The sequence below is a fragment of the Mauremys reevesii genome, linkage group 4, assembly GCF_016161935.1.
Source record: "Mauremys reevesii isolate NIE-2019 linkage group 4, ASM1616193v1, whole genome shotgun sequence".
NCBI classification, from domain to species: domain Eukaryota; kingdom Metazoa; phylum Chordata; order Testudines; family Geoemydidae; genus Mauremys; species Mauremys reevesii.
Window position 1 is genome coordinate 125,043,220 of NC_052626.1, and position 19,072 is coordinate 125,062,291.

General features: G+C 47.5%; 1 protein-coding gene across 1 annotated transcript in view; it reads right to left on the minus strand.

Annotated features, from left to right (window-relative positions):
• Positions 1-7,670: 7,670 nt before the first annotated feature.
• IGFN1 (immunoglobulin like and fibronectin type III domain containing 1) overlaps positions 7,671-19,072 on the minus strand; it is a 62,260-nt gene continuing 50,858 nt past the window's right edge. The window contains exons 18-23 of the mRNA XM_039536016.1: positions 18,001-18,303; positions 15,898-15,986; positions 14,725-14,920; positions 13,708-14,007; positions 12,444-12,770; positions 7,671-9,754 (exon numbers count right to left, since the gene is read on the minus strand). Coding sequence (XP_039391950.1) covers positions 9,741-9,754; positions 12,444-12,770; positions 13,708-14,007; positions 14,725-14,920; positions 15,898-15,986; positions 18,001-18,303 — 1,229 coding nt within the window. The 3' untranslated portion in view covers positions 7,671-9,740. The remainder of the gene's footprint in view (positions 9,755-12,443; positions 12,771-13,707; positions 14,008-14,724; positions 14,921-15,897; positions 15,987-18,000; positions 18,304-19,072) is intronic.

Here is a 19,072-nt window from a genome sequence, read left to right on the forward strand (position 1 = left end):
GATTGTGATTGGTTCTAAGGTAGGGCCCTGAACCAATGAGAAAAATGGAAAGCCTAGCCGCGGAGCGGGGGGGAGGGGCAGGTAAACTGAGAGCAGCCAATAGCACAGGGCCACACGGATAAGGGGCGGGAGGGGGACCTGTAGCAATCAGAGTGCGCAGGGCAGGTGCAGGAGGGCGGGTGCGGTTGGCAAAACTGATGAGCGACTTCAAAAAAAACTCCAAGGATAAGCGAGATTTTCAACAGCTGGTTGGGTTACAGTACAAATTCCAACGCTGTGCAAACCTGGCCCCCCAGTCCTGCAAGGGAGAGCCCCAGGGGCTTAACTTTGTACTCTAAGGTATGTCTACACTGTGGTGTCAGCCTGGGGTTTGAACTCAGGCTCAAGTCTAACCCTTCTTTCACCCCTTCCAGTCTACACACAAATCACACTAACCTAAGGCTTGAGCCAAGGGCTCCAGGACCCTGTGGGGGTAGAGGGGCAGAACTCAAGTCAAGCTAGAACCCAAGATGCAAGGCCTATTTATTGCTTTGCAGTGTGGATGCAACCCTACTGGACTTGTGCTGTGGCAGTTAACCAAAAGTATCCTATGTGTCCTCTGGACAGTCTAGTCTGGTGAATAGTCAAGTTTTCCCACACCGTGCCATGAACCAAGGGATAGAGCAGGTGCATTTCAGGAGGGCACTAGGAAGTCTGGGATATGGTTGCCTGGACTCAGATCTGCAGCATAGGTAGTGGAGACCCAGATTCAGGCCCAGGTTTGAAAATTCTTTACCTAGGATTGACAATCAGTATAGATGCTCAAGCCCTGGGTTCTCTAACACAAGATCAGCTAACTCACTGTGATTTCCACTAATCACAAGCGCCAATGGAAAAAAATTAGCAGGAGCATAGCACCCACCAGCAGCCAAGCCTAAAATCTTTAGTTTGTTTTATATTTTCCCAATTTGTTATTTTAGTTTAGAAATATTAGGCCTTGTGTGCCTGGGGAAGTCACACCATTTTAATTCAAATTAGTTTTGACTTTTTTCAGTTTCATTTAAATCTCTACCCAAGCAACAAGCTAAACCAAAATAAGCTGCTCTTAAACAAAAATAAGAGCACCCAGAAAGGGGTTTGAACCAATTTAATAAACCTTTTAAATCACACCTTAACTCAAACTGACAAAAAAATGTCATGTAGATAAGCCCTCAGGTAATTCAAATCTGGTTTTGATCTGATGGAGATGATTTTTATCAAAGGCTTCCTTTATCCAAAATGTTAATTGATCATTGAATGCAAGTAGGAAGTTAAATAACACAAATAACCAAAAAGTTTTAAACAGTCTGATTAAAAATCCTCTCGCTTCTTAACAGCTCAACTTTATCTCTTTTTTCTCATCTTCTTACCAGGTATGCTTTTTTGTTTTGTTTTGTTTTTACAGTCATAGAGCTTTCCAGCCTCGACAGCCTGTGTATTTCTTATGTATAAATGAACAGGAAATAAAACCCCCACCCCTTTCAGGCCTTCTTTGCACACCATAAAGTGACAAAAAATGGTCACAAGGCCAATTTTTTCCCTTCACGGATCATCTTCAAAAGTTGTCTTAAAGTTAACTTGCAATATTACTTAGCCCTTTAATTCGACCTTTATAATGCGTCGCTCTGAGACTGTTTCATTAAGAAAGTTCAGTATTATCGTATCCCAGTTTTATAGACTCCTACTGGATAATGACAGAAATAGTGTGTTTATTATTATTACTTCTTCTGAGCGTTACATTGTGGTTCCAAGAAATAGATTCGAGGTCTGAAAGTCAGGATTGCAGGTTCCTGTCCTATCTGTGCTACTGACTCGGTGTGTGAGTTTGGGCCAGTGGCTTCTCAGTTTCATCCTCTGTGAAATGGAGATGAGACTAATACCCACCTTTCCAAAATGTTCTGAAGTTCATGTGAGATAAACAGTGCTATGTACGTGAAGAGTATTAGCATTACACAGTTCAGTATCCTTCAGGAGCATGTAAAAGCTTGTCTGGTAACTAAGCCTGTTTTACAGTTCACTGGTCTGGAAAGGGTCATGCCCAAGCTTTCCTCCCAGCTGGTCTGTTCATGTAAGAAATGAAGCACTGAAGGTGCTGCTCATGCTGGAGGAGGCAGGGGCCAATGATTACTTTATAAAGAATGTGCATGTGGAATCTGCTGTATTGAATACATAGAGCCGTAGATATGTACAAACATATCCCCTAAAAGTTTGAGGTTTTAGTAGGATGGAGGGTAGTTTGGGAACCTCAGTCCCAAAGAGCAAGGATGGCCCAGTGACTGGAACACTAGCTGGAGACCTGGGTTCAAGTCCCAATTCTGCCACAGACTTCCAGTGTGAATACAAGCAAGTCACTCAGCTTCTCTGTGCCTCAGTTTCTCACCTGTATAATGGGGATAATAGCACTGCCTTGCCTCACAGGGATGTTTTGTGGTTAATTACATTAAAGATTGCGTGAGAGAGGAGAGACCTTTGTATCTCTGGTCACTAGGTATCAGTTGCGAGGATTACGCCTGAAGAGAGAAGGGAAACTTCGTTGGTGTTTATGTTAGGGTGTTTAAATGCATTTTCTGATTCAATGCTAATGGAGCTAAAAGACATTTCCAGCCTAATCTTTTTCATGCAGTGTAATAACTGCAACCTGGTTCTTTGTTGTTGTTCTTTACTTCGTTTGATGTCAGACCTGCTAGAATATCACAGGTTCTCCTCTAAGCCACCCTTATTTTACAAGGCTACCTCAACCATCAGTACTTTTACAATGCAGGGAATACATCACATCTCTCTATGTGAGACAGATGCATGTATATCTATCATTCTCTATAGAGATAGAAAGATAGCCATGTACCTTTATTTGCCATTTTTCTCACTGTCTCTGATACTGTGGGATAGTATTAAAATGGAAAAAAGTCAATGATGGTTATGAAGGAGATTAGAGAGATACAATGGCAGATAGTAAACAGGCAGTATGAAAGTTTGAGTTCACTTAAATAGCTGAATGCTAAGAAATAAAAATGATGACACAAGATGACAAAGCGCCAGGCTTAATTTTTAAAGCAAATTTTACTTAACGTTTTCTACTGATGCCCAAGCAAATTTCCGTCTATGCAGAGCCCTTCCCTTCTATGGTGACAATGAACACACGATGTCAAGTAACACATAGACTGAAACAATGTTAATGTCAGCGTTTGCCTTTTGGCCCAGCTCCCCCAGCCAGAGCCCCGCAACCCTGCGGCCCCGCTCCCGCAGCTGGAGCCCCACGGCTCCGCTACCCCAGCCAGAGCCCCGCAACCCTGCAGTCCAGCTCTCTCGGCAGGATCCACGCGTCCCCGCTACCCCGGCCAGAGCCTCGTAACCCCGCAGACCCGCTCTCCCGGCAGGAACCCCGCAACCCCGTAGCCCCGCTCTCCCGGCCGGAACCCCGTAGCCCCGCTCTCCCGGCCGGAACCCTGTAGCCCCGCTCTCCCGGCCAGAGCCCCGCAACCCCGTAGCCCCGCTCTCCCGGCCGGAACCCTGTAGCCCCGCTCTCCTGGCCGGAACCCCGCAACCCTGTAGCCCCGCTCTCCCGGCCGGAACCCTGTAGCCCCGCTCTCCCGGCCGGAGCCCCGCAACCCCGTAGCCCCGCTCTCCCGGCCGGAACCCCGTAGCCCCGCTCTCCCGGCCGGAACCCCGCAACCCCGTAGCCCCGCTCTCCCGGCCGGAACCCCGCAACCCCGTAGCCCCGCTCTCCCGGCCGGAACCCCGCAACCCCGTAGCCCCGCTCTCCCGGCCGGAACCCTGTAGCCCCGCTCTCCCGGCCGGAGCCCCGCAACCCCGTAGCCCCGCTCTCCCGGCCGGAACCCTGTAGCCCCGCTCTCCCGGCCGGAGCCCCGCAACTCTGTAGCCCCGCTCTCCAGGTCAGAACCCCGCAGCCCCACTCTCCCGGCTGGAACCCCACAACCCCGCGGTCCCGCTCCCCTGGTAGCAGTGAGGCAAGTCCCGCAGCCCCGCTACCCTGGCCAGAGCCCCACAGCCCCGCTCTCCCGGCCGGATCCCCGCAACCTCGCCATCCCGCTCCCCCAGCCGGAGCTCCGCAACCCCGCGGTTGCGCTCCCCCGGCCAGAGCCCTACAACCCCGCAGCCCCACTCTCCCGTCCGGATCTCCGCAACACCGCGGCCCCGCTACCCTGGCCAGAGCCCCGCAACCCCGCGGTCCCGCTCCCCAGGTCGAGCGCGGCAAGTCCTGCGGCCTGCTACCCCGGCCAGAGCCTCGCAACCCCACCGCCCCGCTCCTTCGGCCGGAGCCCCACAACCCCCCGGCCCCGGTCGAGAGTGGCAAGTGCGGCTGCCCCGCTCCTGCGGCCGGAGCCCCGCAACTCCCGCAGCCCCGCTACCACCGCTGGAGCGCGTAAATCTAAAGTGCCGCCCGGAGAGTACATGCCCCACGAATCAGGCCCCGCACTGGCTAAAGCCGGCCCTGAGGAAGGCCTCATATCTGATCCAGTCTGCCAGTCCCTAAATTCCTGTATTTGTCCTTCTCATAGACAGAGAACTGAGAGATCATTATAATGGTCGCCCAATTGCCGTCATGGTTTCTTCTTTGCCGTGGGAAGGACAGTCTGCTTGGGCTTGGTGTGTCAGTTAAGCAGCCACAGAATTTCTGCAACAGCACAACAGGGCCGGCTTTAGCCAGTGCGGGGCCCGCTTCGTGGGGCTTGTACTCTCCAGGCGGCACTTCGTATTTACGCACTCCGGCGGTGGTAGCGGGGCCGCGGGGCTCCGGCTGCGGGAGCGGGGCAGCTGCACTTGCCACTCTCGGGCCGGGGGACCGGGGCCGCGGCATTGCGGGGCTCTGGCCGAAGTAGCGCGGATGCAGGGTTGCGGGGCTCCGGCCGGGGTAGCGGGGCCGCAGGACTTGCCACGCTCAAACTGGGGTGCGGGTCCGCGGGGTTGCGGGGCTCCAGCGGGGGGAGCGGAACGGCGGGGTTGCGGGGATCCGGCCCGGAGAGCGGGGCCGCGGGACTTGCCGCGCTGCAACCGGGGGAGAGGGATCGTGGGGTTGCAGGGCTCTGGCCGGGGTAGCGGGGCCGCGGGGCTCCGGCGGGGAGAGCGGGGCTGCGGGGCTCTGGCCGGGAGAGTGGGACCGCGGGACTTGCCGTGCTGCGACCAGGGGAGCGGGACCACGGGGCTGCGGGGCTCTGACCGGGAGAGCAGGGTTGCGGGGCTCTGGCGGGAGAGCGGGGCTTTGGGGTTTCTGCCGGGAGAGCTGCGGGATTGCGGGACTCTGGCCGGGAGAGCGGGGCCGCGTGGGTCCTGCCGGGAGAGCTGGACTGCGGGGTTGCTGGGCTCTGGCCGGGGGAGTGGGACCGCAGGGTTGCAGGGCTCCGGCTGGGGGAGCCGGGCTGCGGGGTTCCGGGGCTCCGGCCGCGGTAGCGAGGCCACGGGACTTGCCGCGCTTGGGTGGAGGAGCGGGACTGCGGGGATGTGGGACTCCGGCTGGGGGAGCCGGGCCAAAAGGCAAACGCTGACATTAACATTGTTTGAGTCTGTGTGTTACTTAACATCGTGTGTTCATTGTCACCATAGAAGGGAAGGGCTCTGCATAGATGGAAATTTGCCTGGGCATCAGTAGAAAATGTTAAGTAAAATTTGCTTTAAAAATTAAACCTGGCGCTTTGTCATCTTGTGTCATCATTTTTATTTCTTAGCGTTCAGCTATTTAAGTGAACTCTAAAACTTTCATATTGACTGTTTACTATCTGCCATTGTATCTCTCTAATCTCCTTCATAACCATCATTGACTTTTTTCCATTTTAATACTATCCCACAGTATCAGAGACAGTGAGAAAAATGGCAAATAAAGGTACATGACTATCTTTCTATCTCTATAGAGAATGATAGATATACATGCATCTGTCTCACATAGAGAGATGTGATGTATTCCCTGCAGCCAGGGCCAGCTTTAGGAAGTGCGGGGCCCAATTCGAACAGTTTCAACGGGCCCTGGCAGGGATGACTAAAAAAAAAAAAAAAGTTTCAGAATAGCAGCCCTGTTAGTCTGTATTCGCAAAAAGAACAGGAGTCCTTGTGGCACCGTAGAGACTAACACATTTATTTCAGCATATTTCAGCCCAGAAAGCTTATGCTGAAATAAATGTGTTAGTCTCAAAGGTGCCACAAGTACTTCTGTTCTTTTAAAAAACACATGTGGGGCTTGTACTCACTGGACAGTGCTCTGAGTCTTTGGCGGCACTTCAGCAACGGGTCCTTCACTCGCTCCAGGTCCTCGGCGGCACTGAAGGACCCGCCACCGAAGACCCAGAGCGAGCGAAGAACCCACCGCCAAAGTGCTGCCAAAGACCCAGAGCGCTGCCAGGTGAGTAAAAATTAAAAAGGCGCCTCTAGCCAGGGAAGGGATTCTCACTGGGCACGGGGCCCTCTTAGGCGCAGGGCCCGATTCGGGGGAATTGGTGAAATAGGCCTAAAGCCGGCCTTGGCCCTCCTAATCCAATATTTTGTCTCTGACAGTGGCTAGTACCAGCCACTTCAAAGAAAGGTACAAGAATTTCCATAGTGGAGAAGTATGGAATAACATGCCTATAGGGGACATTTCTTCCTGACTGCATCAGTTGGTGTCGGGTTTATGCCTTGAAGCATGAGGGTATGTATCCCTTTGTGATGATGTGGTTCTGGCGGGACCCAACTGAGAGTGCCAATTCAGGACAAATCGCTTAAACAGGGCAGTTATAGCCCAAGGCTGGGGGTTTTCCACCTCTAAGGCAAACCAAACCAGCCAGACAAAGAGGACTTCGGTCTCACCCCACTGGCTAACCACAAGTCACACAAACAATTCCCTTAGACACTCCAGTTTTCCAGTTATCACCACCAGTGCCACTCGTCCTGAGAATGAATGGTTGTGAAAACCAAACACCCCAATAAAAGAAAACGGTTCTCTCAATTCCAAAGAATCAAGCCCCAGACCCAGGTCAATATACAAATCAGATCTTACTCACAAATCACGCTGTTGCCAATCTTTTAGAATCTAAAATCTAAAGGTTTATTCATAAAAGGAAAAAGATATAGATGAGAGTTATAATTGGTTAAATGGAATCAATTACATACAGTAATGGCAAAGTTCTTAGTTCACGCTTGTAAAAGTGATGGAGTAAACTGCAGGCTCAAATCAAGGCTCTGGAGTACATCCCCCTCTGGGATGGGTCATTCAGTCCTTTGTTCAGAGCTTCAGTTTGTAGCAAAGTTCCTCCAGAGGTAAGAAGCAGGATTGAAGACAAGATGGAGATGAGGCATCAGCCTTTTATAACTTTTTTTCCAGGTGTAAGAACCTCTTTGTTCTTACTGTGGAAAATTACAGCAAAATGGAGTCTGGAGTCACATGGGCAAGTTCCTGCATACTTTGCTGAGTTACAAGGCTTATCTGCCTTCTCTCAATGGGTCAATTGTATAGCTGATGGTCCTTAATGGGCCTCAAGCAGGCTAGGCAGAGCTAACACCAACTTGTCTGGGGTGTCACCCAGAAGCACAGCAAATTTGAAATAAAGACAGTATAGAGCCAATACTCATAACTTCAACTACAAAATGACACATGCACACAGACAGCATAATCATAACCAGCAACCCATAACCTGGTCTTAGACACCTTATATGACCCCCTTTTACATAAGATTTGGTGCCACTACAGGATCTTGGTTGCAACCATGTTCTATATGGTTCCAGATTATATCAATAATGTCACACCCTTATCTTTTCTCTGTATCTAATTTGTATAAGCATATGTAAATTAGACTTTCCAATCCATCATTCTGCCAATGCCTCATAGGTGCTCAGATACTACAGTTATAGGCAACCTTATAGAAACCTAGATGGATCTGTTATTCCATGAAGGTTTGGCAAGAATCTCAGCAGGTATGATAGAATGAGGAGGTAGCAATTCATACACAAAAAAGTAGTTGTAGAGTATGTGAAATCAACATTCAGGAGCTAGCTGCTATTTTTATTTTGAAGACAGAATCCCTCTTACTCAATGTGGTTTTTATTATTTAATTTCATCTTGACCCATCATTGCCATTTCTGTACATCATTAGCACAAAACATTATCAAGGAAAGCCCTAACGGGAGGGGAGGTGGGGAACACTTCAATAACATGAGCTCCCATGCAAGCATTTGATTGTCTGTCTGAGGATCCAATGGCCACCAGTTTCCGATTCTTGGCTTGGCCCTGCTTGCTATGAATCCATTACCCAGCAACAGCTCTAGCACAGAGTCTATGATGCTTTCTCTCTGTGCTTTCATCAGAAACTGTTGCTTTCAGTCCTTCATCCCCCTTTCAGTGACCAAACCATTCAACCAGTGCAGACTCAATGGACTCAGGTGGATTCTCATGCAAGGTTTTAACCCTCTAACTGCACTGTATCAAAGGTAGTGTAGAGATGGTGGGAGCCAGGGAGAAATTATATTTTCAGCATTAATTTGTTGGAGTAAATATATTACATCCTGGGTAGTAGCACTGAGGACAGGAGCATAGTGCAGAGAAGTGCAGCACGGCTCTACCCATGTACCTTGATCCTTGCTACTCCAGTCTTGGTCTCCCACTTACCTCTGCCAGTGCACCTTAATGCTGACATACCGTCCCTGGAGAGACTGCCAACTTTGTGGCTGTTTTGTTTTTATATAGACATATATTGTTTTCAGCCTGGAGGGTAAAGAGCATAATACACATAACTTCTATTGACAATGAGATAAATGCAGAACTGCTGTTAACTGAATGGGGACTTTTGGAAGCCTGGTGTAGCTTGTTACACAACAGGCTAAAAACAAATACCTATCTACATCTTAGATGTTTGTCAGGAGGCAAAGGATTGCATTAAAATCTCAATATTTCTCCTGGTTTAAATGACTTCTTTTCCATGCTGGAGGGGATGACTGGGGTTAATCTAATTTGAAATCTGTCCCAGCCTTGCTGCTTTGCATCAAAAGCATCTGCTGATCTCCTCCAGCCTTCTTTCTCATACCTCAACCCTCCAGAGGCCAAATGTGGGACCAATGTGACCCCTCAGGGAGGAACAGAACTCACTGGGCAACTCCCACCAGCCAGGAAGCCCTTCCTCTGAGGATCCAGGAACATGCCACCTTTTCTCCCCACCACAACCTTTAAAGTCATGCTCCCCAGTTCTTCGGAGATTTTAAAACAAAGGGAACAGAACAATGCCAAACCATGTGAGACAGGCAGTCAGAAATCTGATCCAAGCCTGTCGGCTTCAACGAGCTTCTCCAGCAAAGTTTCTGCTTCCAAGAGATTTCTCAGCCACGGTTCATGAGTAGGTGGAATTAGCCTCTTGGCATTGCAGGATGATGTCTCATGCCTGTGGTGTCCATGGAAAGTTCACTCATGGCCAACTCTACCTCCCTACAGTTCTCCCTCCACAGTCACCTTCTGTGTCCTTTAAGTTTCTCCTTGCTTTGGAAGGCCATCTTTCCCCCCTTTGGAGGGCTGTTGTACAGAATCATACGTCCATTCTGAAAAGATTTTGCGGTTCTAAAAGCTTTTGTTTTCTCCCACACACATGCAGCACAATGCTCAAGATACAGCCAACGGGTCAGAAAACAAGAGACAACCTGAGACTGTCAGCTGGTTATAAAACTAGATTTGTAGCTTTTGGGTACTGTGTCAGTTCTACATAAAAGCGTTGTCATTCGGACGGCTGTGCAGAGCTGTCCTCAGGCAGATCACATTAGAAGGAGGGATCTAAAAGTGAGAGGGAGAGAACATGAGGGTTGTCAATATTAGAATGGAGACCGTTTGGAAGGCATACAGAGAAGAGCAATCAAAAGTGTTAAGGGGCTGGAAGGAGTGATTTATGAGGAAAGATTACATTATCAAATGAGCCCAATTCTTTCCTGGTGTAATCTCACTGGAGGTGTGTTGAATTGCACCAGGCATGAATTTAACCCAGTACATATAGATTGGCTAAACGATGACTAAGGGGAAACATGATGATTAGAAAGTACAAGCTCCTCAGTGTATGTCTACACTGCAAGCAGGAAGTGTGACTGGATCACACATAGGCATATCCGAGCTAGCTTTGATCTTCTCCAGCCTTCTTTCTGGTACCTCTCAACTGGGATCAAGCCAGCTCGCTGAAAATTGCAGTGTAGTTGCAACAGCCTGGCTGCTGGCACAGGCCAGCTACTCATGTACAGACCCAGGCTCTGGGATAGGTTTGTACTTGGGCAGCCAGCCGGTGCTTCTCTGAGTGCCACCATCACTTCACTGCTGTTTTTTGTGAGCTAGCTCCATCAAAGCTAGCTCAGTGAAGACATACCCAAAAAGGAAGAGGCATTACTTAGGGTGTCACAAAGGAGCGTAAGTAGAAGTAACGGGATGAAATCAACAAAGGGAACATTTAGGCTGAATATGAGTGAGCTGTGCCAGAGCCTCCCAATGGAAGTGGTGAGAGATCTACCTGGGGCATTTATAATTACCTGGAGAATATACTGTAGAGAACAACCATGCACTGGCCCCTAGGGGCATGGCCTAGTTGTGACCTAATTGATCTTCTCATCTCCAGTTCTTCAGTCCTGTGAGAACAAAACTATGTTCTGGGAATACAGGTAGGGTATGCTCAAGGGCTCGCTTGACATTTGATATTCTTCATTCAACGTTAGTACTTTAAACCTGTGGCTCAGTGAAAAGTAAAAGCAGGCCAACTTCATCTCTGCTGTAAATCAGTGGAGTTGCACCGGAGAGGAATGAGTCAGTCTGTCCATACTGACAAGATTGGAACTTAGGAGGCTTTCCCAGCCCAGGATTTCTCTGTGACTGATGCAAGTAACCTCAAGGCTGTATAAAAGTGTTAGAAGCAGGTAGAAAATCCAATGATTTTCCCCAGGATCATTCTAGCCTCAAAAGTTTCTTATTTTATTTTGTGGAGTACACATATCGTGGCTGGGATGCTGAATATGCTTTGCAGAAGTAAAACAAAAGTGTCTCTCCAGAGATTTCTGGAGATAAAGAGTCTCTTGAGAGACTAATCTGTTCTGTGACCAGGGCACCTGGCCTAAATTTATGTATGACTCTTCCAATCTGTAAGAATGACTTGGATTAATTTCATACCTGTTGTGAGTTGTTGAATCATGTCATGGTACCATGAGCTATTATTCACAGCAGGCCAGATCCTGAGGTCTATTCATTCATTCTTTAGTCACCGATTTCAGTAAGAGCTCTGCCTGAATGCACACTGAGTTAGAAACGGAATAATGTGTGCTGAATGCTAGTGCCTTCCTTTTCCTACCCAGACATAATCCCTGCCTCATCATACCCATTCTCAAACAACTCCACTGGCTTTCTTCCATTTCCGATCTGGATTCTGAATTATCCCCTTGAGGAACTTACTCCAGCCTAGCTCATGTCCTTCCCTCTCTGTGCTCACCTTCTCAGCTGCTTTGTCCATCTAGCCCCAGTTTTCTCCCTATTGCTTCAGCCAATCTCACTATGGCTGGTGCAAGAGTCTTCTCTCCTACAGCTTCTGCCATCTGGCGGAGCTTCTCTGTGACTCAACCTCATTAGATCAACACTAGATGTCTCTTTCTAAAAAGATATGCTCTAGCCCAGCCAGGAGTTATGGGCTTGATACAGGCAACAGTGGCTGTGTAATGACCTGTGTTATGTGGGAGATCAGATTAGCTAATCATGATGGCCATTTCTAGCCTTGAAATCTATGAATCTCCATCTGTTTTCCAATCTCAGCTGAAAGCCTCTCTCCTCTGCTTCTTAATTTCTATTTCTCTCGGACTCTCTTGGTCTTTGTAGATGTATTATTGAACTCAGTAAAGCACTCTGGGTAAACACTACTCAATATAAAGTTGCACTGAACTGGCAAATAATGCCCCATGGTAGCCGGTTGCAAGATGCCCTGGTGGCAATGAAATGCTTTCTTACATCACACACACGGGTGGTGCACAGAAGATGATGTGCCAGGAGCCATCCATAGTGTCAGAAGGGACCACCAGATCATCTAGTCTGACCTCTGGCATATCATAGCCTGCTACCAGCACCCACACACTAGACCCAATAAGTGCTCTGAGTTTTCTAATAACCATGAGCAATCAGGACCTTGGTTTTCTCTCTCATCTTACAGCTGCATCTCCAGCATCACAGGCCCTCTAGCACAGCATTGGGGCATTGGGATCAGCACAGACTGAGTGTGCCCCCTACTGAGCCCACCACTCTGCTCCCTGTGGCACCTTGTTTATTCTTGGCGTCTCCCATCTGAATACGAACCATCCTTCAAAAGATTCCAAATTTGCCCCAACACCACGGCATCGGAGCTCTTCCCAATCTGTAGTATGTTTATCCTCACAACCTCTCTGTGAGGCATTATCTCCAATTTGACAGATGCAGACTGAGGCAGAGAGACTAAGAGACTTCACTTTACCTTTTATGATAAGCATGGCTTTGCTGACCGCATGGCCCAATCCATTGGTGGCTTCCACCTTGTATTCTCCTTCATCTCTCTTCGTGACACCTGGGATCACCAGGCAACAGACACCAAAGTCATTTGTGCTGAAGAAGCTGGGGTCTTCTGAGAGATTCCTGTTATCCTTGTACCAGGTGATCTTAGGTTTTGGGTAGCCACTCACTGCACAGCTCATGTGACAATCAAATGCTGTGGTCACCACATGGGGCTTCAATTGGACGAGGAATCTTGGGGGCATATTTTGATTCACCCTCCTGTATTTGGGTAGTCTGACTTTAAACTCATCTATAAGAGACAAATACACACTCAGCGACTGCTCCAGGGGACTAAAGGCTGGGTGCAGAAGCAGCCTCCAACCATCACACTTAATAATTGCATTTGGCATCCACCCTTCAAAATTGGCAGAGCCTGGCTCCCTAGGTCAGGGTTCATGGCTCCTTCTGTGAGTTGCTATGCAGTGGCCATATGTGTAGGGCCCTGGCTCTCTCTGCTGTATTATGACCCCAGTTACTGTTACTGGGAGATCCTTTAATCCAAGCATTGAGACTCAGTAAAAGGGGACAGAACTAAAAGCTTTGTTGATCCAGTCTGTGCTGCATGTAGCACCCAAAAGTCCTCTCCTAGAATGCAATAGGCTCAATATAAAGCCTGAGCTGTATTCTCTTAAGTTTTCCAAAGTCCCAATCAGGAATCTGGAGGGGATCATTAGGTCTTTGGCATATGGACAAGGCCATGGCTCCTTCTACAGATCATGAGGATTACACAGTACCAGTCTAGCTCCTGCAGGTCACCTGTCCTTCCCAAATGGCGTGGGGTCCTCAACTCCTGCAGGTTGGATTCTGTGGCTCCTTCTTAAAATTACCAAGTCTTCACCATTGAGGTCATAGCCCTTGGCTTCTGTAGAACTCATCGAATTTCAGAGTTTGCTAGGAATTAATTATCTTGGAAGCTCTTACCCATATGAGTAATATGAGCCGGTATACTGGTGGGAATGGAGAAGCCAAGCTTCACTGTTCCCACTGATCCGTAAACATTCATGTCCAGGAGGGGACATCTTTCCTTGCCCAACAGTATTTCTTGGGGATATCTCAGTGGGCTCTCATTTGGGCAGACAGCATACATATGGGGATTGGGACACACTGACAAGGATTTATTAATGGGATAGTTTGACTGAGACCCAACAACACAGGTGCACTGATAGATTTTTTAAAGGCCTTTTTACCCTTTTCCTTTTGCATGATCCAGGGCTGCACCGTTTCAGATGGATCACTGGTTCCCATGTAATTTTTGGCCACAACCCTAAAGTAATACCCCCGGCCAGGGATAAGTTTGGTGATGGTAAACTTGTTGGTGTAGATCAGGTCACCCACCACTTGCCATGAGCCCTTGTTGGAGTCACGTTTCATGACCACATAGTACAGGTTACTTTCCCACTTCTCTGTCGGCGAGGGCTCCCAGATCACTGTCACTGTATTAAGGATTTTCTCTTGCAGAAGAATAGGGCCGGGGGACTGTGGGATATCTGCAAAGTGAAGACAAATAGTATGGAGGCAGTAGAGAAAGTGGTAAGTTTAAGATGTTACAACAGTTCTGCAACCCCATAAACTTCATGGAGGTCAGATATTTTGAGCATTGTGGACAGCTAAACTTGATGATCTTTAGTGGGAAATGAACACTGATCCCTTTGCTCCAAATATACGGGTCCTCCCATTTGGATTAAGGGAAATCCAGCATTAACTGGACTGGCATTAGTGACACATCTCTTTCCCTTCTATTGGATAGCTGATACAGCTGTGTTTTTATAAACTGTTAGTGAAGGAGCTGAGAGGGCTATAGAGTTCTTATGGTTGGACATGGGTACTTTGTTCCATTTGCTAACTGACTTTCACAGAGCCCTGTCATGGACTGAGACACCTGGCTGTGCTATGGACTGTATAAATTGGCCCTCCGATAGCTTGTACTACCCTAGTCCTCCCAGAGAATACGGCTGTGTCTCTGTTGGTGGTACCTGGCTGGGTCTTGGATTGTAATTTAATCAATGGATGACAGTATTCTGTAGACCTGCCCTAGACTATACCACCTGGTCTTTGGACTGTGATCTCATGAAAGACTGTATTACCTAGCCCTTTCCTTGTCCACAGTGCTTAACCCCATCAAAACTCACACTCCTCTACTCAGTCATGGACTGGATCCTCTCCCTTAGCATTTTATTCTCCACCAAACCTGCTATGCATGTTACCTGCGACTTGGACTTGGAAGCTGAAGGATTCTTTTTTCTCCCACTCATTTTGAAGTATGATGGTATAGAGCCCACTGTCAGAAAACTCAGCTGATGGAATCAAGAGTTGGCTGAGGCCATCTCTGGTGCTCACTATGGCCCTGCTGGGTAGAGGAAGCCCATCTTTTAGCCAAATCACTTCTGGAGTTGGGGATGCCTATTAAAGATAAACACCAGTTATAAATCAATCTGCTTTGCCTTTGTATTTGTATCCTGTGGTAGCTTCCTTGCTTTGTCCTCAAATGTTTCCTTAGCTCTAACTTGTTTCTTTGCCCCTGGAACCATGGCCAACAAAGGGTGTGTTGCCCTAAGCTGTTTCAGTATCACTAAGTCAGAAAATAATTATTAGCTCACAAGTTGTAGTTGACAGATAGGCAAGAGTAGCCCTATTAAAAGCATCTGCTGCTTTTTGGAGGGAAGACGACTCCTGTCTGGATGATTGTTCCATTTTTCCTTCTGGTCCCCTGCCCTCCTGATGTCACATTGCAGTGACTTTCTTTCAGCCTAGGTGAACTGGATGCAGCTCCCTGTAGAGCTCATCAATGCCACCTTGAGATCAGCCAGAAGGTTTGCTCCCCTTCTCTTCAGTAGGGACCAAACACCGGATCTCACCCATAGTGCTCCCAGCCTTTGCCAACCTGTAAGAGTCAGAGGCTAGATCTTGGAATCAAACCTGTGCCTTTCACATGATACAACCAAGCTGCACCACTCCTTTTGCTGTTTAGTTGGATGAACATACTCAGCAGGGCCTTGTTAATTCTCCTACCTTCAGTCCTCACAAGGAAAGCAAGGGATGGGCGGGAGGAGTGATTAGTTGACACATTAAAATCTGAGAAGTTGGTGCTAATTTTACACTTTTTGGTGCCTTCCATCATCAAGGATCTAAAGTGTTTTACTTTACACACCTTAATGAATTATCTGAACTTCACAACTCCCCTTCCCCATGAAGGGAACCATTACTATCCTGATTGTACAAATGGGGAATGTATAGAAGATGCAAACCAATTAGATGACTTGCCTAAGGTCATATGAAAATTCTGCAGCAGAATGAAGAACAGAACCTCAGTTATTGTAGTTATTTTTACAACATGGAATCGTATGGAGGACATCTTACAAACATGCTTCAATGCTTACTTCAAAGGGCATGTGCACTCGGATACAACTTCCCGCTTTTATAATCATAAAGTTTTTCATAGTGTCATCTCTTAGGAACTTGGGATTAACTGGAATGCAAAAAATAGTGAACACAATTAAAAGCCACATCTTGTTACAAGGTTGCTGACAGATTTTAAATCACCTACATTCAAAATAGCATCTCCCGTGTTCTAAAGTTCTCTCCTCCTGCTGGCTTCCTGACATATCTCTGGCAGCATGATGTCAATGGAGCTCTTTCACTGAGTGAAAAAGTGCCAGAGCACTTGCTGAGCATCATCTTTCTGTATTTACATAGTGCTGATGACTTAAAAGGGAAATACTGCAAAAAAAGGTATTCACAAATGTTTGTTTGAATAGAAACCATGAAATCTCCTCTACATCTGTGACCCCTCTGACTCAGTTTTCACAATCATGCAAATTAACTTTTGTTCACAGTAATGTTTGTGGAAAAGGAAAGTGTTGTGAACAGTCTGTTCACAAGAGCATTGACTTCAGTATTCATCTGGACAGCTCTTTGAGGGCTTGGGAGTCAGCCAGTCAGCTAAAACAATATCATGCGACCTGGATGTCCAACAACACACTGCAAATAGTGCATTAGAAACAGTGAATAGTCAAAGCGACAGCCACAGGAACCAAGTTCTGAGTGACCCGTGGGCTGAAGCATGTTCTCAGAAACCATTGTTGAATCATTTCAAACAGCAAACAAGTTCATACAAAATCAAAGACAGTTTGCCGATAATTTATGAACAGAAAAGGAGTGAAATTCACTGTTTATATTGTTTGCTGCCCTCCTGAGCATGAAACCCCATTGCTGTCTCTGCAGCAGGAGGAAGAGAAATAGCTACTCAAGTACAGACCCACTTTCCCCACATCTCCTAGTATGTGGCACAGGGGCTGAGTCACTGAATCATTTTGAAGAGCTTTAGTCCATTATGTCAGAGTGAAACTCCTTGCCTCCCCTTTTTCCTGGCTCATTATTTTCTCATTTTTTGTTTATATTGTGGAGGTACAACTGAGACTGGGGCTTCATTGTGCTAGGTGCTGCACATACACATAGATCCCGCCCCTAAGAGCTTGCTGTCTAGATAAGTCAGACCAAGAGTAGGAGGGGAAAGGGAGGCATAAAGAACTGAAATGATTTACAGCAGGTGGAAAAAAAGCCCAGGTCTTTTGGCTCCCAGCTCAGTGTCCTGGACCGGATCACACTCCCTCATTAAAAACATATATAAAAACTTTTCCATTTGTCTGAGGTTTTTTTCTTTTAAAGGCTCTGAGTGTATGGTAGATCCAGCCTTTTAATGACAGACAACTGAAAGTGCCACCTATAGCTGGCTGACTGGCAAAGACATTACAAAAAATGTGACTCTTTTATTGAAAGTTTCCCAGCGCCAGGCTAAAAATTGGAATGAACATGGGATCTGGCATATGAGATCATGTCACCGGTCCATCTGATCTGATATCCCTGCTTTGGCAGGGGCCAATGGTTGATGCCTCAGATAAAGGTTAAAAACCTCTGTAATATGTTTGACCAATGCTGAACACAAGGTGAAAAATGTCACAGCCTGTGCAATGTAATTAAGCCAACCTAAGCCCCGGTGTAGACACTGCTCAGTCAATGGGAGAATTCTTCTGTCAGCCTCTCGGAGAGATTGGTTTACTACAGCAATGGGAGAACACCTTCCGTCCCTGTCATCTACACTACGGTGGTGCAGCTGTAGTGCTGCATCTGTGCTGCTGTAGAATTTCTACTGCAGATGTACCCTAAATATCTGAAAAGGGATAATATTTGAGATGCTAGAATCACAGTGAGCTTCCAACATGAGCTGTGGTCATCTCAAATGGAACCCTCAATTTTCCTGATTCAATAAGGAATATAGGAGCGAAATTATCTGTGTCTGCCGCCTACAGCCTGAGATAATCATCTACAACAGGCTCCTGTGCCCTACAATCCACAGATTGACTGGCCTCAGCTCAAGGTTCAATTTGAATCTCCAACAGTCAAAGGTGCCTTTGGATGGAGAGCCCATGATTTGTACTTGCAGGACTATGACATCTTTTTAGGGGCAGCACATTTTGACTCACCAATGGGAGGCGCGGCTTGGATGCAAGTGTCCAGTGCTAGGGCTTCCCCTAGGCCTCCCTCATTGATGGCCCTCACGCGGAGGAAGTACATCGCTCTGGCTTGCAGACCTTTAACTGTACAGGTTGTCAAGCCTATGGGGACAGTGTTACAATGGGTCCACTTGAGGCTGTCAGAGGATCGCTTCTCCACCTTGTAGCCCTTGGCAGACCCCCCTTCCTTTGAATCAGGTTTCATCCATGCCAGAGTGATGCTGGTGTAGTCAGTATTGGTCACCTTAAGGTCCCTCACTCTACCAGGAGGCTCTGGAAAGGGAAAGTTTATTTAGACTTCATTGTCCTAGGATTCCTGCCCCCACCATCAGTGCACTGCATAATCCATCCCCAACATGCTTGCATTGGGTATCCATTCAGTCAGGCTCCTTGCAGTGTAGAATCATCGAATCATAGACTTTAAGGTCAGAAGGGACCATTATGATCAACTAGTCTGACCTGCACAATGCAGGCTACAGAATCTCACCCACCCACTCCTGTATCAAACCTGTGTTTGAGCCATTGAAGTCCTCAAATCATGGTTTAAAGACTTCAAGATGCAGAGAATCTTCCAGCAAGTGACCCGTGCCCCACGCTGCAGAGGAAGGCAAAAAAACCCCAGGGCTTCTGCCAATCTGCCCTGGAGGAAAATTCCTTCCCGACTCCAAATATGGCAATCAGCTAAACCCTGAGCATGTGGGCAAGACTCACCAGCCAGACACCCAGGAAAGAATTCTCTGTAGTAACTCAGATCCCACCCCATCTAACGTCCCATCACAAGCCATTGGGCATATTTACCACTAATAGTCAAAGACCAATTAATTGCCAAAATTAGGCTATCCCATCATATCATCCCCTCCATAAACTTATCAAGCTTAGTCTTGAAGCCAGATATGTCTTTTGCCCCCGCTACTCCCCTTGGAAGGCTGTTCCAGAACTTCACTCCTCTAATGGTTAGAAACCTTCATCTAATTTCAAGTCTAAACTTCCTGAGAGCCAGTTTATATCCATTTGTTCTTATGTCCACATTGGTACTGAGCTT